The 17,054-nt window shown below is 53.0% G+C and overlaps 2 protein-coding genes across 3 annotated transcripts in view; one reads left to right on the top strand and one right to left on the bottom strand.

The window, feature by feature from the left end:
• Positions 1 to 1,005: 1,005 nt before the first annotated feature.
• UBE2Q1 (ubiquitin conjugating enzyme E2 Q1) lies at positions 1,006 to 9,162 on the top strand. 2 transcript variants are annotated; one of them, XM_069478669.1, is made up of 13 exons: positions 1,007 to 1,387; positions 3,615 to 3,719; positions 4,053 to 4,157; positions 4,801 to 4,851; positions 6,385 to 6,525; positions 6,740 to 6,824; positions 7,103 to 7,163; positions 7,352 to 7,442; positions 7,560 to 7,618; positions 7,721 to 7,769; positions 8,036 to 8,131; positions 8,527 to 8,593; positions 9,053 to 9,162. In XM_069478669.1, the coding sequence occupies exons 1-13, from the start codon at positions 1,061 to 1,063 to the stop codon at positions 9,082 to 9,084; spliced, it is 1,269 nt and encodes a 422-aa protein (XP_069334770.1). In that variant the 5' UTR covers positions 1,007 to 1,060; the 3' UTR covers positions 9,085 to 9,162. The 2 variants fall into 2 exon arrangements, with proteins under 2 accessions (XP_069334771.1, XP_069334770.1); XM_069478670.1 differs by lacking the exon at positions 4,053 to 4,157 and having other exon boundaries at positions 1,006 to 1,387.
• A 2,231-nt stretch (positions 9,163 to 11,393) lies between these two features.
• TDRD10 (tudor domain containing 10) overlaps positions 11,394 to 17,054 on the bottom strand; it is a 39,595-nt gene continuing 33,934 nt past the window's right edge. The window contains exons 8-14 of the mRNA XM_069478671.1: positions 15,763 to 15,805; positions 15,354 to 15,444; positions 14,445 to 14,592; positions 14,038 to 14,183; positions 13,624 to 13,778; positions 12,041 to 12,111; positions 11,394 to 11,834 (exon numbers count right to left, since the gene is read on the bottom strand). Coding sequence (XP_069334772.1) covers positions 11,802 to 11,834; positions 12,041 to 12,111; positions 13,624 to 13,778; positions 14,038 to 14,183; positions 14,445 to 14,592; positions 15,354 to 15,444; positions 15,763 to 15,805 — 687 coding nt within the window. The 3' untranslated portion in view covers positions 11,394 to 11,801. The remainder of the gene's footprint in view (positions 11,835 to 12,040; positions 12,112 to 13,623; positions 13,779 to 14,037; positions 14,184 to 14,444; positions 14,593 to 15,353; positions 15,445 to 15,762; positions 15,806 to 17,054) is intronic.

Below are 17,054 nucleotides of genomic sequence, written 5' to 3' on the forward strand. Positions count from 1 at the left end.
GGAGTCCGCCTCAGTCTGTCTGCTTCCCTCTTAACGGTTTGGACTAGCGATGCACTCCTTCCACGACTCCGTGGAGGAAGCCCATGCCATCTTTCCCCCAACCTCGTCCAGACCCGTAGGGTCTGAAGAGCGCAAAAAGCCGGCTATTGACCACCCCTCGTACATAATAGACAAGCGATCTATTCACACTTTATGGTCTCCTCGCTTCCAATCCTTGGGAGTAGGCAAAACAGGTATCATTTTCCTCAGAACTATTATACAGATGAGGAAACCGAGGCTCAGCGGGAAAGTGGTTAACCCAAGGTCACACAACGCATTAGAGGCAGGGCCGGAGGAGAATTTAAGCCTCCTGAATCCTGGTCTTCTGGTTCCTTCCCCAACCACATGGCCCTCATTCAGTGTGGAGACATAGCGCGCCCACCCCACGGACGGCAGAGGCTCAGGGACTCTGCGCTGAGGGCCAGCGTGGGGCACAGGATAAAGACAGTACAGCAGCGACCACACTTCTTTCTTCTCTACCCACCGAGCGCCCGGCACGCTCGCCGCGGCTCGGGGGCGGGAGAAGAGGAGCCCAGAGCAGGAAACAGGGTCCCGCGCGGGTAGCCCCTGGGAGCACGCGGCGCCGGGTCACGTGAGACGGGAGAGCCGGCGAGGGGTCGTCACGCGCATGCACGCAAGATGTACGTAAACACGCTCTGAGGCGCTGAAAGAGGCGAACCTAAAGGTTAGGGTCACATGTGGAGGGTGGCAGGCGAGAACAAGGGGGCGGGAAAGAGGGAGAGATCACGTGGAGGAGGCCAGAGCAGGGAAGTCACGTGAGGGGGACGGAGGCGGGGCCGCTGAGGAGGAGGAGGAGGGGCGCGCGGCTTCCGGCGGCTGGGGGGGGCCAGCGAGCGGAGGGGGGGGGGGGCCCTGTCCCGGAGGTGGCGGCGGCGCCATCTTGGCGAAGGGGGGATCAGGAAGTGCGGACCGCGGCGGCGGCGGCGGCGGCGGCGGAGGAGCCCGGAGCGGAGGCCGGAGGCTCCCGGCCCGCCGGCCCCGGAGCGGAGCGGAGCGGAGGATGCAGCAGCCGCAGCCGCAGGGGCAGCAGCAGCCGGGGCCGGGGCAGCAGCTGGGGGGCCAGGGGGCGGCGCCGGGGGCCGGGGGCGGCCCAGGGGGGGGCCCGGGGCCAGGGCCCTGCCTGAGGCGGGAGCTGAAGCTGCTAGAGTCCATCTTCCACCGCGGCCACGAGCGCTTCCGCATTGCCAGCGCCTGCCTGGACGAGCTAAGCTGCGAGTTCCTGCTGGCTGGGGCCGGAGGGGCCGGGGCGGGGGCCGCGCCCGGACCGCATCTCCCCCCACGAGGGTCGGTGCCTGGGGACCCCGTCCGCATCCACTGCAACATCACGGTGAGGACTCTCTCGCGTGCGCCTCTGTGGGGGGCCCTTGTCAGGGACTCAGGATCACCTCATCCAGCTTTTTGCTCTCGAAGGACCTGGGAGGCCGAAGCCTTGGGGCTCGTCTCCTCTCCAGGTTACACTTGTTTCTGCTGCTTGAGGTTCTTTCGTGTCCCATAATCTACCACTGACCCGATAGCGAGGGATACCCCAACATATGGCGCCTCGACTGCCCCTTTCCACGAGCCCACCCACATCCCAAGCTTCATGATTTTGGTTCCTCTTGGCTACTCCTCCACAACTTTACCTTGCCACCTAGGAATGCCCCTTTCTCCACCCCCACCCCCACCCCTCATCTCAAGGTTCTAGGCCTCTGCACTGGCCCCAGCTGGAAAGACCTGGCCTGGAACTTTGCACATTTCAGTGATGCCCCCTTCTCAGTAGTTCCTTTGACTTAGGACTTTGCCACCTGTGGGATCCCTGCCCAGACATCCCTCGTGTAGCCCCTCTTTGCTCTCTGTATTTCACCAAGTGATAGTTTGCAATTCATTGACTCCTCTTCTCTCTTTTGGATGCGCTTTAATTTTGGTGTAACCTCTAACTCTCCTCTTTTTGCCTCAGCTGGTAGCAGGTCTGCCACTCCTCTCCCTGTTCCCTGTGGGTATATCCAGTTGCCTTGGGTTGTTGCCTTTCCTGTGTGATGGTGATGTGATGTGGGAGGGCTACCCCATTGATTCTGAGCAGTAACAGTACTATTTCTCCTAGTGGGCATCATTCTATCCTAGGCATACACCTTATAATGTCTCTGCTCAGTCTACCCTCAGACATCTCTTGAAGAGAGGTTTGGCCTCTGATAATTTGGGGATGTCTGGTACTGCAGGTTATAGCACTTACATTGGGTGATATTTCCTGCTGTGATGGTCTTCTCCCTGGTAGGAGCAGTAGCTAGGATGCTAGGGGACAGTACTTATCTGAGCAGGCAGACTGTGAATGGAAGTAGCTTGGGGAAAGACGGACTTGTGAATTCTGTGGCACTTGGGGGCCTGAGTTCAACTTACGTGGTGTTTTCTGTCCCTTTCCAACCAGGTCAAAGGTCGGTGAGGTAAACCTCAGCTTGGGTTGAAGTTGAATGATGCCCCACCAAAACTCACATGTCCCATTTCTCTCTTCTCCCATTTCTTCCTTTTTTTCCCCCCCAACTAAAAAGTTCAAGATTGAGGGACTAGGGATGGCTTAGTCAGGTGAAGACTTGAGCATCTTTGGTAATTGTTTTTCTTCCAGCACTGAGAATTAGAGCAATGGGAGAGCCAGGATCCCCAGTAGAAGTAGATAAGGTTTCCTTAGCATATGTGGAAATCTCAAGAGTTAATTTTGTTACTCAATTAAGCTTCTAATTCCTTAAGGGTAGGTTTGCCCCGTCTAGCTGCTCTTTCAGTTGCCAGAGGTCTTTGTCCCTGGTAGGAAGTTTAGGGGGTCCTCAGCCAGATTCCTTGTGGCCCCTATAAAGGAGACTTGACCTGAACCAGCCCCCTTGGTTTAGGCAGAGGGGAAGTCTGGTCAGGCCGCATTTGGCACCATGGTTCAGGAATGCTGGGAATGTCAGCAGCGTAGGCTTCTTTCTCCCAGCCTGCCATGTGGAGCCCTACAGCCCACGCCTGGACTGAGAAGGTGGCAGGTTCCCAAGGGAGAGGTGGGGAGAATTGGTCTTTGAGGGGCTGTGTTGGGAGTGGTGTGTGGAGAGATTCTTCCTGGTACCCTTTTACTCTTGGGTTCTGGAGATGCACTCTAATTTTTATTCTATGCTTTTTTCACATCAGTATGATTGTGATGAGGTGATCCCTTCCTCAGCTGATTGTAGAGTTAGAAAAGCAGAAGGGTTGCAGGACTCTGTCCTGGGCATTGACAGAGTGTCAAGTCCAGACCTTGTATAGGCAGTATGGTAGATCAGGAGTCTTCTCTCACTGTTAGCAGAGTTTGGCTGTGCTGGTGTTTACTCTTGAGGAAAGAGAGAAAAGGTTCCAGGCTGCTTCTTGGAAAGGGTCCTCCCAGGGACGGTTTTTCTCCAGTTTAGGATTTTTTGGGAAGCGCCTGACCTGAACTGGGCTTTTATGAGTACACATGTAAGGGGTAGGGTTGGGAAGCAAAGAGACTAGAAGTTTTAGGGGGCACAGGGCAGGCTAAACCTGGCTTTTCCCAGAGTTGCCCATTTTGACCACTCTCCCTGCTCTTTTCCCCTCAGGAGTCATACCCTGCTGTGCCTCCCATCTGGTCGGTGGAGTCTGATGACCCTAACTTGGCTGCTGTCTTGGAGAGGCTGGTGGACATAAAGAAAGGGAATACTTTGGTGAGGGGGCCATGGGTAGGGGCATATTTATTCCTATGGGGCCCATGTCACCAGGGCATCCTCTGAAAGGGAGTTATATCTGGAAAGTTAATGGTACAGTAAGCTAAGCATTTGGGGGCAGACTTCCTAGGGGAGTTGCTTACTGAAGCCAGAGGAAGATCCCTGCACCAGCCCTAGAATTGGTCTGCCAGCAGATTCAGTCCTACAGCCATGTGATCCATAAGGTTTAGAGAACTTGGCAGTTGGGGCTCTGAGCTAAGAGCTCATGCATACACTGTCCATATTGGAGTGGGGAAAGGAGTATATGATGTTTCTGTGGTCCCCTCCCCCCAGCTATTGCAGCATCTGAAGAGGATCATCTCCGACCTTTGTAAACTCTATAACCTCCCTCAGCATCCAGATGTGGAGATGCTGGATCAGCCTTTGCCAGCAGACCAGGTGAGCAGCTGAGGAGCTTTGGGCCCTGGTGCACAGAGTTGCCCCACAGAGGGCACTTAGTAAATACTTGTTAATTGAAACGAATCTACGGTAGTTTCTCTCTATCCCCACCTACTCCCAGACACATATGTATCTCATAATTCTCACCCTGTTTCTTCTCCAGATGGGAATTTAGCTAAATGGGCAGCTAGTAGCTTTATCTCTCCTATAAAAAACTCACTCTCATGGGCAGTAACCCTCATGTTAAGAGGGAAGGGGAATTTTCACAATTAGCAGTAGCAGGTGGTAGCCACTGGGGTCCCAGGCCCCTTGTTGAGAAGCAAGAATGCAATGTCAGCCTAGAGGAGATCAAGTAAAGGAGAGGTTTTTAGGAAACTTAAACTGGGATTTGTGAGGTGGGGGACAGAAACAGCCAATTTGCTTCTCTTTTATTCTTTGGCATATGGTAGGAGGAGAACAATGGGCTGGTAGCAAAGTCATTCTCTGGGCTGTCGCTTCCACTCAGATCTGGCTGGTGGAGAAACTGGCGGCATTATGGGCAGGTGCAGAGCTCCGGACCTGGAGGCTCGGGGGAATAGGTCTGAGGCTGCATTCTAGCAAACCACTGGGGTTCTGATCTCCGTCTTTCCTCTCCCCACTGCAGTGCACGCAGGAAGATGTGTCTTCAGAAGATGAAGATGAGGAGATGCCTGAGGTAGGCTTTGGCCAGAAGCTCTTTCAGTCAGCAGCATTGATCACCCACTATATCCAGAACTCCAGTCTAGAACTGGAGAGAAAAAGGTCAAAGGAATAAAGACAGATTTATTGACCTGGAGGAAAAACCAGTGTAGGAGAGAAGATGGGGCACCCATATCCAACCACTGAAGACAGGACAGTTAGGTGTAAATCCATTCAAACAAAATATTTGATAAGTTAAAAATTTCAGATGGCTTTGGAGTTCAGCAGATCTGAGATTGCATCCCAGCTATCTTAATTGGGTTTGAGTTTTACCTAATCTCACTAAGCTGAAGTTTTGTTATCTATAAAATGGGATTCTAATACTACACGTGGTTGTCTTGAAGGTTAAATGAGGCATTGCATATAAAGTGCTTCATATAGTACATGATAAGTACTAATTTATCTGATATATTTTCTAAAAACATAGGTACTTTTACAGAATATAATATAATGGTCAAGCATTTGAACTTCAGAACCAGACAGAACTTGATTGAAATTTCAGCTCTGCTAAGAGTTGTATGACTTTGGGCATGATAATTAATCTTATTTAGACCTCATCTGTAAAATGGGGGGTAATGATAGAACCATGATGTGGTGGTTGTGAATGGGCCAGTGTGTATAGCATGTTGTACAGAACCTGACATATAATAAACATTCAGTAAATATTAGCTGCCAGTGTAATAATTAGGAGGTTAGTGTGTCCTGCCAGAGCATGGAGATCACTGATCACTTTATTTCCTAGCATTGGATTAATGTCCTAGGTTCTGTAACTTTGTAAGAGTCTTTAGACCAACAAAGAGCTGGTGACAATTGAAACTTACTCCTCCCAGGCAGTGGACAGCCCTCTGTGCCACACTTGCAGCATTTGACCGAGGGGCGGAATGCTGGGCATGATCCCCCTGCCCCTAAACCACACACACATTGAGCTACTTGTTCACTTAGAACAGGGAGCAGGATGAATAAGGAGCTAATTCTATTCTTGACCTCTCCCATCTCCCTCTCTGGACCTTCTTTCTCATTTCCATCTTGGCAGTGGGTGCCTCTACATACCTGATTCACACCCTGCATTTGTAGGGAGGGGAGGAGATTAATGATCCAGGTTTCTCCTTTAGAAGTGGGGCCCTGAAAACTCCTGGGTACATAGTCACCTGGTGAAACATGAGCTTTGAGTCACAGTGTCAGGCCCAAGTCATTCTGCTAGGAATTAGGGAAGAGTTTCTGTTGCCAAGGGAGTTTAGGAATAGCTGGAGTGGGGTCAGTCTGGGGAACAAAAGGGGTGAGTAGCTCTGCCAGCTCCCTAGGTCCTTACTATAGCTCTGCTACTATAGCTTGAGAACTAAGTAAGAAAAGATACTTGCCTTGTCCTTTAGATTGTAAAGGGAATGGGGCTGGGAATTGACTGCTGCCCCTTAACTTTTGGCTCTTGGTCAGATGGGAAATGGGAAGGTGATGGCCCTTCATAACCTGTGTTTCTTTCCTCTGTTGCACTCCCACCCCACACCTCCCCTAGGACACAGAAGACCTAGATCACTATGAAATGAAAGAGGAAGAGCCAGCTGAGGGCAAGAAATCTGAAGATGATGGCATTGGAAAAGAAAACTTGGCCATCCTCGAGAAAATTAAAAAGAACCAGAGGCAAGATTACTTAAATGTACGTGCCTTCTGGGGAGAGGCTGGGTGGAGGGGTTGGTGGGTAATGGCTAAAAAGTGGCAAGCTGTGGCATATCAGCAGGGGGACAGACTCCTCTTTTGTATGTGCCTGATCCTTCCCTAAATCCTGGGCAAGCTGCTCTGGCAGCTCTGCCCCTAAGGTGTGTTTCCAAACTACGTGACCAAGAAATGTTCCTGCCATCTCTCCTTCACAGGGTGCAGTGTCTGGCTCGGTGCAGGCCACTGACCGGCTGATGAAGGAGCTCAGGGATATATACCGATCACAGAGTTTCAAAGGTGGTGAGTTTGCCCCAGAGCAGGGCCTGCACAGGAGTTTCTCATAAAGAAGGATATGGTGGCAAGGGGCCCCAGGAGGTTCTGGGATACGTGAATGCTTATGAACTTACCAGGCCAAGAATGGAGCTCCTCAAGCCAGTGGCTTGGATTGGATGCATGTCCATCTGGGGTGAACTTGGAGCAGTTGATCTTTCTCTGTTTGGCAAAGAGATCTGCATTTGGGACCACTCACCAACTGGACCATCCTACTAACACCCATCTTTCTTCTTCCCTGCTTCCAGGAAACTATGCAGTCGAACTTGTGAATGACAGTCTATATGATTGGAATGTCAAACTCCTCAAGTGAGTGGGGACTCTGGGATTGGAGAGGAAGTGGAGGAGTGTGAGTGGAGCTACTGTGGTGGGATCTCCAGGGCAGTCCCGTCCAGTGTGTTGGCTGCAGGCTTCCAGAGCGGGTGTGGGCAGTGGGAGCCCTTATGAGGCTCCTGAGCTGGGACCAGGAGTCTGAGTTCAGGCTCATTGCTTCATAGAGTTGACCAGGACAGCGCTTTGCACAACGATCTCCAGATCCTCAAAGAGAAAGAAGGAGCTGACTTCATCCTACTTAATTTTTCCTTTAAAGTAAGACTTTTCCTTTCCAGTCTTTCCCTCACTGGCCCAGGCTTCCCCAACTGCCTTACAGTCCCGTGGAGGATACTGGGCTCCCTTCCCTGATTGTCATCCCTGTCTCTTTCTCAGGATAACTTTCCCTTTGACCCACCGTTTGTCAGGGTTGTGTCTCCAGTCCTCTCCGGAGGGTGAGTGGCTGGGCATGAGGAAGAGGGCAGCTCCTGTGGCAGAGGGTGGGGACGGGACTCGGAGCTTTTGCCAGGCACAGCTGACTAACCTTTCTCATGCAGGTATGTTCTGGGCGGAGGTGCCATCTGCATGGAACTTCTCACCAAACAGGTGAGCCTCTCACTCCTTGGCCGGGCTGGGTGAGGCAAGGCTGAGCTTTACCACACACGCTCCCTGTGGGTTGGGCGATAGGCATGATGTGGCCCTTTCATTCTGCTGGGCAGGACCTGTACCCACTGACCTAGGCAGACAGGTGGTAGCTGTCCTGGGAGCGAAGGCAGGGGCCCCTCTATAGATGCAGCTGCTTGCCTGAAGAGCAAGCATGGGGTTTCTCGGAAAGCTCTGTCCTGACTTGCTTTGTCCCTCCCATCACCTAGGGCTGGAGCAGTGCCTACTCCATAGAGTCAGTGATCATGCAGATCAGTGCCACACTGGTGAAGGGGAAAGCACGAGTGCAGTTCGGAGCCAACAAAGTAAGGATCCTGGGGCTGGTGGGGCTGGCTGGAGCAGAGTATGGTTTGGGCCACTGGCAGGCCAAGGCTGCCTTTGAGGGACTTGAGAGGATAAGGCCCCAGGGCTTGTGGCATTGGATGAGATGGCCTGGGTCGCCCACAGTGGGAACAGGAGCAGGGCCATGGCCTGAGGGGCACCTCAAGACTTGGGGGGTGGGGGTGGGGAACAGGTCTGGAAAAGGAAGCTGTGGGATTGTGCCCCCAAGGGACCTCCCAGGTGGAGGGTATTTAGGGTGTCCCCAGAGCACAATGCTATGAGTTGGGACTCCTGGGTCTCCGGGTGGCAGCCTGCAGAAGGTGAGGGGCAGTAAGGCCACAGCAGGCCATGGCCTGATCTGGTGGCTTCCTCTCCCCAGTCTCAATACAGTCTGACAAGAGCACAGCAGTCCTACAAGTCCTTGGTGCAGATCCACGAAAAAAACGGTGAGGCTGGAGCCAGGACTCAGGAGATTCGGACACTTGCCAGGCCCCAGGTTTTCACTTCTAGCCAGAACCTTCTGGTTTCTGAGCCTTACCACCCATTAACACAGCACCTGCCCCAGTTCTCCAAAAAAGGCTAGAGGCGGCTCATGTCCATAACCTCTCCTCCCAGCACCAACAGTGGTACCATGGATAGTCTTGGTGCTGCCTCCCTTCCTGACCACCCTTTGAAAAAGCTCATCTGACTCTCCTATCATCTCAGGTTGGGCACATCATTCCCCCTTTCTTATAGTCTCCAGGTAGGCAGTTTCTCAGCTTCCCATACACCTTCTCTGTTCCCGCACTGGATACCCTTCCTAAGGTGGTTTTGCCTCTGACACTGGAGATGTCTTCAGTGATTGGGGCTGGGAGGGCGGGCCTGAGCCTCCACCTCACTGACTGTTCTGTTCTGTTTCTCTGCAGGCTGGTACACACCCCCAAAGGAAGATGGCTAACCACGGAGTGTTGTCCCCTTCCTCCTTCCCCAGGCACCACTGGACCAATTACCTTTGAATGCTGTATTTGGATCTCACGCTGCCTCTGTGGTTCCCTCCCTCATTTTTCCTGGACGTGATAGCTCTGCCTATTGCAGGACAATGATGGCTATTCTAAACGCTAAGGAAAAAAAAAACAAACACAGAACTGTTTCAAGTACTCAAGACTGACTTACAGACCAACCACCTTGCTGGAACCCTTGCTAGCAGGCATTCTTATAAAAGAAACTTTCGAGCCTCCTTATATTGCTGGAAACTCAGCTGTGCTCCAGACTAGAGCCTCCTTACCTATGCTATGGATTTTTAATTTATTTTCTCTTATTTCATGTACACTGCTTTTTTTGGTTACAGTGTATGATGGATGTGTATGAAAAAAATGTATCTTTGGGAAAACAATTACAGTTTGTTAATTTGAAGATGCTGGTCTTGACTCATCTTTATTTTTATTCCCACATCCCACCCCATCCCCTGAACTGCTTGGGAGGTGGGGGAGGGGTACCAGGTGCACTGTTGCTTTGGTAGAGATGAGAGGCTGCGTTTTGCTGCTAAAGCACGAAAAGTGGAGCTGAAGCACACGCCTGGTCCACCCCTAGATTTCTCCGGAAGGCCTCTGGAGCAACCAGCACCTGTTCCCCTTGGAATGCAGAGCCTGGCCTGCTAAACCACAACGCAGTAGGCTGAAATGATGATCTTAATTCTTAGGACTACTTTTCTCTTCTAGTCACAGATGGTTTCAAATTTCTAAGAAAAGGAAAATGAGGCTCAAGAGGCTGCTTCACAGAATTCTTTTGGAATGAATTGAGTGGGGATGGGACAGTCTCCCTGTGTGTGTGTGGTCTTCTCTGACCTCAGCAATATGCTATGTAGCTACAACGCTTCGTGTTCGCTGGTCCTCCCTCCCAGAAAGTGACTTCTAAGTAGCAGTGGACGGTGATCGTTGGTAAGCTTTGCTCACCTTCCTCTTGTCTCTTGCTTCCTTTGGTTTTGTAAAAGAGAAGATAGGCATAGCCCTGAAGTTATTTGGCTTGGAGAATTGTGGACTCTTTCAAGCCACTCCTGCAAAGTGGGTCCTACTGGAAAAGGTTGGCTTTTTAAAGGGGGTTGTTTTATACACCTGTGTCCTTACCCCAGGCTGGGGAACTGCTGGGGAGGGAAAGTGAGGTGGGAAGTCTGTGTACTGCAATAGAACTGTTGGTGCTGTGTTGTCTGTACCTGCTGTTGTAAAAGTTTGGGCATGACTGTGCATCCAGCAGGTGCTGCCTGCATCTCCTTGTCAGTAAGCTTCCTTAGGGGCTGAGCCAGCCTCTTAGGACCGGCTATGCCTACAGACCTAATAAAGGTTGAAATGACGCGAAGGCCAGGATGACTATGTGAAGACTCAAGTCTTAGAAAATCCAGACTTGGGACAGCTGTCTGGGAGCCTGTAGGATGCTAGAAGAGTTCTGTAATGCTTTGAGCACAACGATTTTAACTTTGGTCATTTCTTCCCCCCTCTGCCTTTTCTTTTGAGGGATTTTAACGTCTTGCTGCTGTAGGTGGATGGAGAGTTCACCAGTCCCACTCAATGCTGCTCTAACTCTACCCACACCCACCTGATTAGGGTGCTAATATATGCTGAGGTTGAGATAACGAGGGGACGCAAGGGGAAAATTCATTCCATAGAGCTGAAATCTGGTTTTCAAGGCCTCTGTGGCTTTCTTCTGAACTTAACCGCCAGCCCTGGCTGGAATGTAGATTGTGTTTTTAGTAATGTGTACTGTGAGCTGTCCTCTGTATAATGTATTTTGTAATGTATTTTTCTCATCTACCAAAGGATGAAACAAATAAAACTATTTAAATAGTTTGGCTCTAATAAAATTATTTAAAGAAATAATGGGGTTCATGTTCACCTGACGGAAAGGAAAACGCCACTCCTGTGAGGTGTGTTAGCACCAACACTGAGAGAACCCTCTATTTTTCTGTCAAACCTAACACTCCCTTTTATGACCTTTAGTTTAGGCTTCTAATAAAGCCTAAAAAAGAAGGCAGTATCATCATGAAACAATTTTCTTCTCTCCACTAAGGAGGCAGGGAGAAATGAAACACACTTTGAGGTCATTATGTTCCACCCCCTAGTGTGCATCTCTGTCCCAGGCAGGGCTCACGCGGCCCAGAGCCCACAGACGGGCAGGCTCTCGATCCCTAGGGGTGGCGGGGTGGGTGGCAGCGGCTAGAAAGAAGTAGCAGTCACCGCACTCGTGAAACATGCCAACATTTATTTGCCAGCGTGATGGCTCATTGGTTAAATGCTCTCTACCTGATTGTACGTGGAAGCCAGGAGAACTAGGCTGGGGCCTCTATTCTCACAATCTGTTAGGACGGCTTGTGTCATGCTCTGGGGTGCAAAGAAGAGACACGGGAAGAACATACAGGCTGCCTCAGACTTTCAACCTACTGGTAGCTTCCTATGTTTGGTTCAAATGTTCATGCCAAGCTGGGGAACTGAAGACACATGACAAATGAGACTTTGCTCTCTTTTTTGAGAGGTGAGCTGGGGGTAAAGGCAAAACAGAAATCAAATCAATCCTGGGCACAGTCTGACCCTTTTCACCTCCAAGGCCTCAGGAGCGAAGGGGAACGAGAGGGCAGGGCAGGCCGGCTCCTGATCCGAGGAGAGGGGGCATGTGAGGGTAGCCCCATTACTTAAACACCTCAAACTTCAGGATGTGCGACTGGAAGAGAAAGAGAAAGAGGAAGTCTCGGTGGGAAGGAAGACCACTCCAGCCAGTCTACCCAGCCTCCTGGATAACTTCAGTTTGTTTTCTCTAAGGGAAGGCCAGGTAAATACAGTCTCCCAGCCTAGGCAGCGGCCTGCAGCTGAGGCCCCCAAGGGCGGGAGTGGAGAGAGCACAGCCAAGTCAGACCCAGGGGCTGTTACCTCCAAGGTCAAAGCGCCAGTGATTTTCCCTTTGAGGATTCGATGGACAACTTCACATGAACTCAAAATGTCTGCAAAACACAACACAACAAAACCTCAGAAGCCCTTGGCTGGGCAGGAGGAGCAAAGCGGGGAACCAAGAGGCCGGGGCTACAGGGAAAGGGCCCTGGCTGCCGACCAGCTCCCACCAGCAAGTCTCTGCTAGTCCTGCTAACCCAGGATGAACCCAGAAGAGAAACGCTGAGAAGGGGGGCGGGGCGGGCACAGGAAGAGCAGATAAAAGGAGAAGAGACACTATCATTGTTGTTCACATAATTACAGGGATTTGGGATTTTACATTCTTCAATGAGAAATTCTACCGGGGACAGAAAACTGTTCACTCAACTCTGTTCTGAGGGTTCGGCTGGAGAGACAGGTTCAAAAACAGAGAGGTTTCCCCGTGAAAAGCAAGCACTTACACGCTGGACCAGGGCACAGCAGGGAGGCGGTCAAAACCCTTTCTCCAAGAGATCTCTTTACTCAACTCCCACCAGCCCCACACCCCGGCGCTGTTTGTATGCACGAAACTGCCTATCAGAAGTCAGGCCCAGCTTCTATCCCCCGGCTGTGACATTTTCTTGCTATGAAATGTGAGGAAGGTCCTTTCACTTTTCTGAGCCTTATTTTCCTTCTCCATAAAGGGAAGAAAATGGTACACCTGTCTGACTTCTCAGCACTGTCTCCAAGGCCACACGAGAGGGGAGCACACCCCTGCCAGCGGGCCACATCTGAGTTGGTACTCTGGCCCTTTTGGCAGCCCTTGGGGCTGCTCTTTGGGACAGGAGGCTCCTCTTCTCTGGGCCACCTGAAGCTCCTGCCCCGGCTGGGCAGCTGGGGCCCTCTTCATGCAATGACCCAAGATGACCTCTGGGTGGTGCTCCCTGCCCACTGGGCGCAAGCCCCGCCAACCTCCCAGGGAGCCTTGGAGATGCTTTTCCATCTTTGTGTGTGTGTATGTCCACCGCCACTTCTCCTCCTGATCCCCCAAAGTATTCCTTCATCCTTTGACATTTCACCTAACCGAGACCTTGAGAAGGTCCATTTTCAGGATGTGGAAACTGAGGCTCTCAAGTGTGTAGGGCTAAAGGAACAGCACATCAGGAGAAGATCCCAAGTCTAGTACTCTAGCATCTGTCATTGACTTTCAAATGCTGGTCTTCTTCCACAGCAGAGTCCTCTCCCAGTGAAAGCTTAAGCAAAACTCAAAGTACATAAAACAGATGAAGCTGAGTGGCCCTGGCAGAAGCAGGAGCAGGAGGCCTGTCCTTCCCTCTCCCCACCCAGAGAACTCGGCCCTTGGGCAGCACCTGAGGTCCCTCTAGGGATCGTGGGGCTCCAGAGCCCAGGTATGAAAACCAATGCTCAAGGGGCGGCTCTGCTAGGGGCAGATGCTGAAATCTGGGGTCACATGGAAAGAACAGAGGCTGAAGGGCACCCTGAGGGCCTCTGCTGCCCACCACACCACTCCCCGCTGAGGTCCCAGAGGCAGGCAAGGGCAACTCCTGTCCCTGAAATCCTCGCGGAGAGGACGGAAGACGTCTCACCTTTCTCCAGCATGAACGGCTGAGTCAGAGGCGGGATGGTCCAGAAGTCGTCGCTGTCCAGGCTGCGCAGAGACTGCACAGGGATGGTGGCCGACTGGCCGAAATCAATGAACATGACCACAGCCCAGGTGTCCACTCTGTCCAGCACCCAGCACCTGGCCAGAGGGAAGGAGGGAGAGGGAGGAGGGTTGTTCCATTGGTGCCGAGCACAGCAGTCCTCAACACAGAGGCCGAGAGAGAGGGAGACAGCGAGTCTGCTTTGCCTCTCCCCTCCTTGGGTGTGGAGATGATGATAAGCAGAGAAGATCTTGAGAGAAGCAACAGCAGGAAAGAAAGCAGAGCCCAAAGGAGGGAGAAGCGAGGAAGGGAGGGCGCAGCTCTTCCCACACCCTCCGACCCTGCCTGGGCACACACCTGTTCCAGGCGTGGCCGTAATCGCCCAGGTGGTACTCTGCCAGACAGCGGGCGCCGCGCTGCACGGCCGAGTCGTCCAGGTAAGGCTGCTGCTCCTCCGCCTCTGCCAGGGAGCTGAACAGCGCCTGCATGTTCTGGTGCAGAGTCTATGGATTGCACAAACGCAATGGCCTCACCGCCTGCACTGCGTCCCACATCTGTACCTGCAGATGTCACCTGTTACATTAGCACCACCAATCTGCCCCAAAGCAACAAAGCTACAAGGTAGAAAAGAGAATGAGGCTGAACCCAGGGGTCACACTGCAGTCACTCCAGATCTCTACCAAGGCCTGTCCCCCATCACCACGCTCACCCCAGGAAGGCCCCACAAGAAGGCACAGAAGCCCGAGGGGGCCACCAACCTATACCTTGGTGATGTGCATGGCCCAGAAAAACGGGGTCTGAGGGACGATGCTGGTCACCAGCAGTCCCACCTCCCCGTGGATGCCGTGGATGACAGCCAGCCAGCTCAGGTCTTGGAAGCATTCCCGCAGCAGCAGCACCAGGAAGGAGCCTCTGGGGGGAGAGCAAGGGGAGTGAGGGAGGTGAAGGAGTGAACCGGACCAACACAGCCCTGCAGATGCTGAGCTGGCTGTGGGATGAGCGTCGTCTAGGCAGGAGGGCTGTGCCCAGCCCCCGGGGAGGGGGCAAGACAAGTACCCGAGTAATCACAGGGCACCGCAAAGGCAGGCGTGTGCAGGAGAGCACAGGAAGGGGAGGCAGCCGAGGGGAGAAAAGCACATCAGGCAACTGTAGAGAGAGACGGGCGAACTCCCTCACCGGCGGATTCTGAGCCTCTAACTGATGCAAGCGTGGACAGTCCACAATGCAGGACATGCCTCCAACCCCAAAGCAGCGCCTCCCCAGGGGCACACACATTCCTAACGTCACCCTGCCACTCCACTAACCCTATCACCTGCCTGAGCCACGTGTGGTTAGCAAGGCAAACCTGCTGCTTCCAAAAACAAAAACAAGGCCACGGGCCTCGTGGCATTTCAAGTCAAACAGATTATCCTGGCATCCCTGATATTGAGAACGGTGCCCACTGTGAAAGCAAAGCAGGGGATAGGTGGGCACGACCATCCCACGGCACCCAGGGCAGGGCACAGTCACAGGCCTTCCCTGTACAGAAATGGAAACCGGTTTTATAAGTCAGGGTGGGCCACAGCCTTAGAGCCTGGGTCTGATTCAGAAGTTCCTGGAAACCATCTCCCCGACCCTGACACCATCCCGAACCCCCCTCTGGGGACGGAATGCTTGTAGTCACCATCTCTCACCTCATTTCCATGGGAACTGCAAAGGAGGCTGCCCTCGGTTTCTCTCTCTTGCAGGGGTCAACAGAAGCCTTGGGAGTGAGCTGTGCACATGCTAGAAAGCAGAAGATCGAGTCCCGGGGTGCCAGAGCTCCCCCAGAAGATGGTGCATCCATCCCATGAGGCCTTGGCCCTGCCCTCACGGGCGCCCTTCCCCTTCTCAGCTTCCAGACTCCGCCTCTGGAGGGAGGGTGGGCTGCATGGTATTCTTTAATTAAGAAAGCACCCTAGAGGAACAACAGGGAACAGGGATACTTCCTACACCACGGACCAGCGGGGGACAGAGCCGAGAGGGGCTGCGGAAGAGCTGGTGCCCCAGGCCGGCGGGAGAAGCAGGCCGGGAGCCTGGGAGCAGGGCAGCTGGGGGTCTCACCAGCAGTTTGGGCAATTCCTTCAGCAGAAGCCTGCTCTGAAATCTAGGGAGAAAAGGAAAAGGTATCACTCAGGCCTGGTAGTTATTTATTTTATTGATTTATATGTTGAATTACTCCAAGTAGATTTGGAGACAGCCCCTGTTCTGACACAGACTTCAGCTGACTTTGGAGACAGCCACCCACTTTCCTGAGCCAACCCAAAGAAAAGGTTCAGGAATAGGGGAGGGAGGCGGCGAGGCTGCGGCCAGGAGTGCCCCATCAGCAGTCACCGCCACGGAAGGAGCTGCGGGGAGAGGAGGGGGCAGTTGTCACACTGGAAGCAGGGTGGGTGGAGATGGGGCTGGGCACCCTGCCCCTCCCTTCAGCCCTGCACCCCTACCCACGCTGGTCTCCCCGCCCCCCTCACCTGGAAACCCCAACCCTGGTTAAAGCCGAGTATCTGCCCCTGCCCACTTGCCTGCATCCAGCTGCCGCCAGGGAACACACAGTTCCACTGCGAGCCCCTAGCAGGTCTACTTCCCTTCTCTACAAAGGACTACTTCACGCCCTCTCCTCTTGTCACAGAACCCACCGTCCCCACTCAAACCCCACCTGATGAACTTGTCTCTTCGTCATGGGGCAAACTGGAAGCCATGGGTCCTTCCCCTTCTCACCACCCACAGCACCCCCTGCCCTGCATCCGCCCTCTCTGCCCCTCCTGCTACCGTGGCCACGTGGACCTGCTCCCACTCTGGCACTGGGCCTGCACTGCCTCGCCTCAGCAAGGACGTCACCCCTGCAGGCACACCCTCCCTCGTGGACCTTTCCACCAGAAATAAACATGCTCCGTTACCCATTTGGCAAGACCCTGCTGACCCCACAGCCCTCTAATACACTTCTCTGCTCCTTCCGCTGGAAGGGCCTTGAGTGCCGTTTACTTCCACACCTACGTCCATCTCCTCTCTCTGCACAGGGTCAGCAGTGACCCTCATGTTGCTGAATCCGACAGTCACTTCCCTGTTCTGAATTTACCTACAGTATTCCTTCCACTCCCTCTTTCCCGAAACACTTCCTTCTCTTGGCCTCCTTGACCCCACCAGATGCGTATCTGGTTTTCCTTCTCTTTCCCTGGCTGGACCTTCTTAGCTCAACCGGTAAACACTGGCATGTCCCAGGACTTGGTCCTCGCGCCATCTGCATTCTCTCCGAGGCCATCTCCAGTTCCATGCTCTTAGGCACCAACAACGCACCACAGACTCTCAAAGCTGGATCTCCAGTCCTAATCACTCTCTGGACTTCTGCTCAAATGCGG

The sequence above is a fragment of the Eulemur rufifrons genome, chromosome 8 (assembly GCF_041146395.1).
Source record: "Eulemur rufifrons isolate Redbay chromosome 8, OSU_ERuf_1, whole genome shotgun sequence".
NCBI lineage: Eukaryota > Metazoa > Chordata > Mammalia > Primates > Lemuridae > Eulemur > Eulemur rufifrons.

Bases quoted from the DNA above. Each gene is read 5' to 3' on its own strand.
- UBE2Q1 (XM_069478669.1), top strand. From the start codon at position 1,061: ATGCAGCAGCCGCAGCCGCAGGGGCAGCAGCAGCCGGGGCCGGGGCAG. The intron at 7,164-7,351 runs GTGAGTGGGGAC...ATTGCTTCATAG, and splicing joins TGGAATGTCAAACTCCTCAA to AGTTGACCAGGACAGCGCTT. The intron at 7,770-8,035 runs GTGAGCCTCTCA...CCCATCACCTAG, and splicing joins TGGAACTTCTCACCAAACAG to GGCTGGAGCAGTGCCTACTC.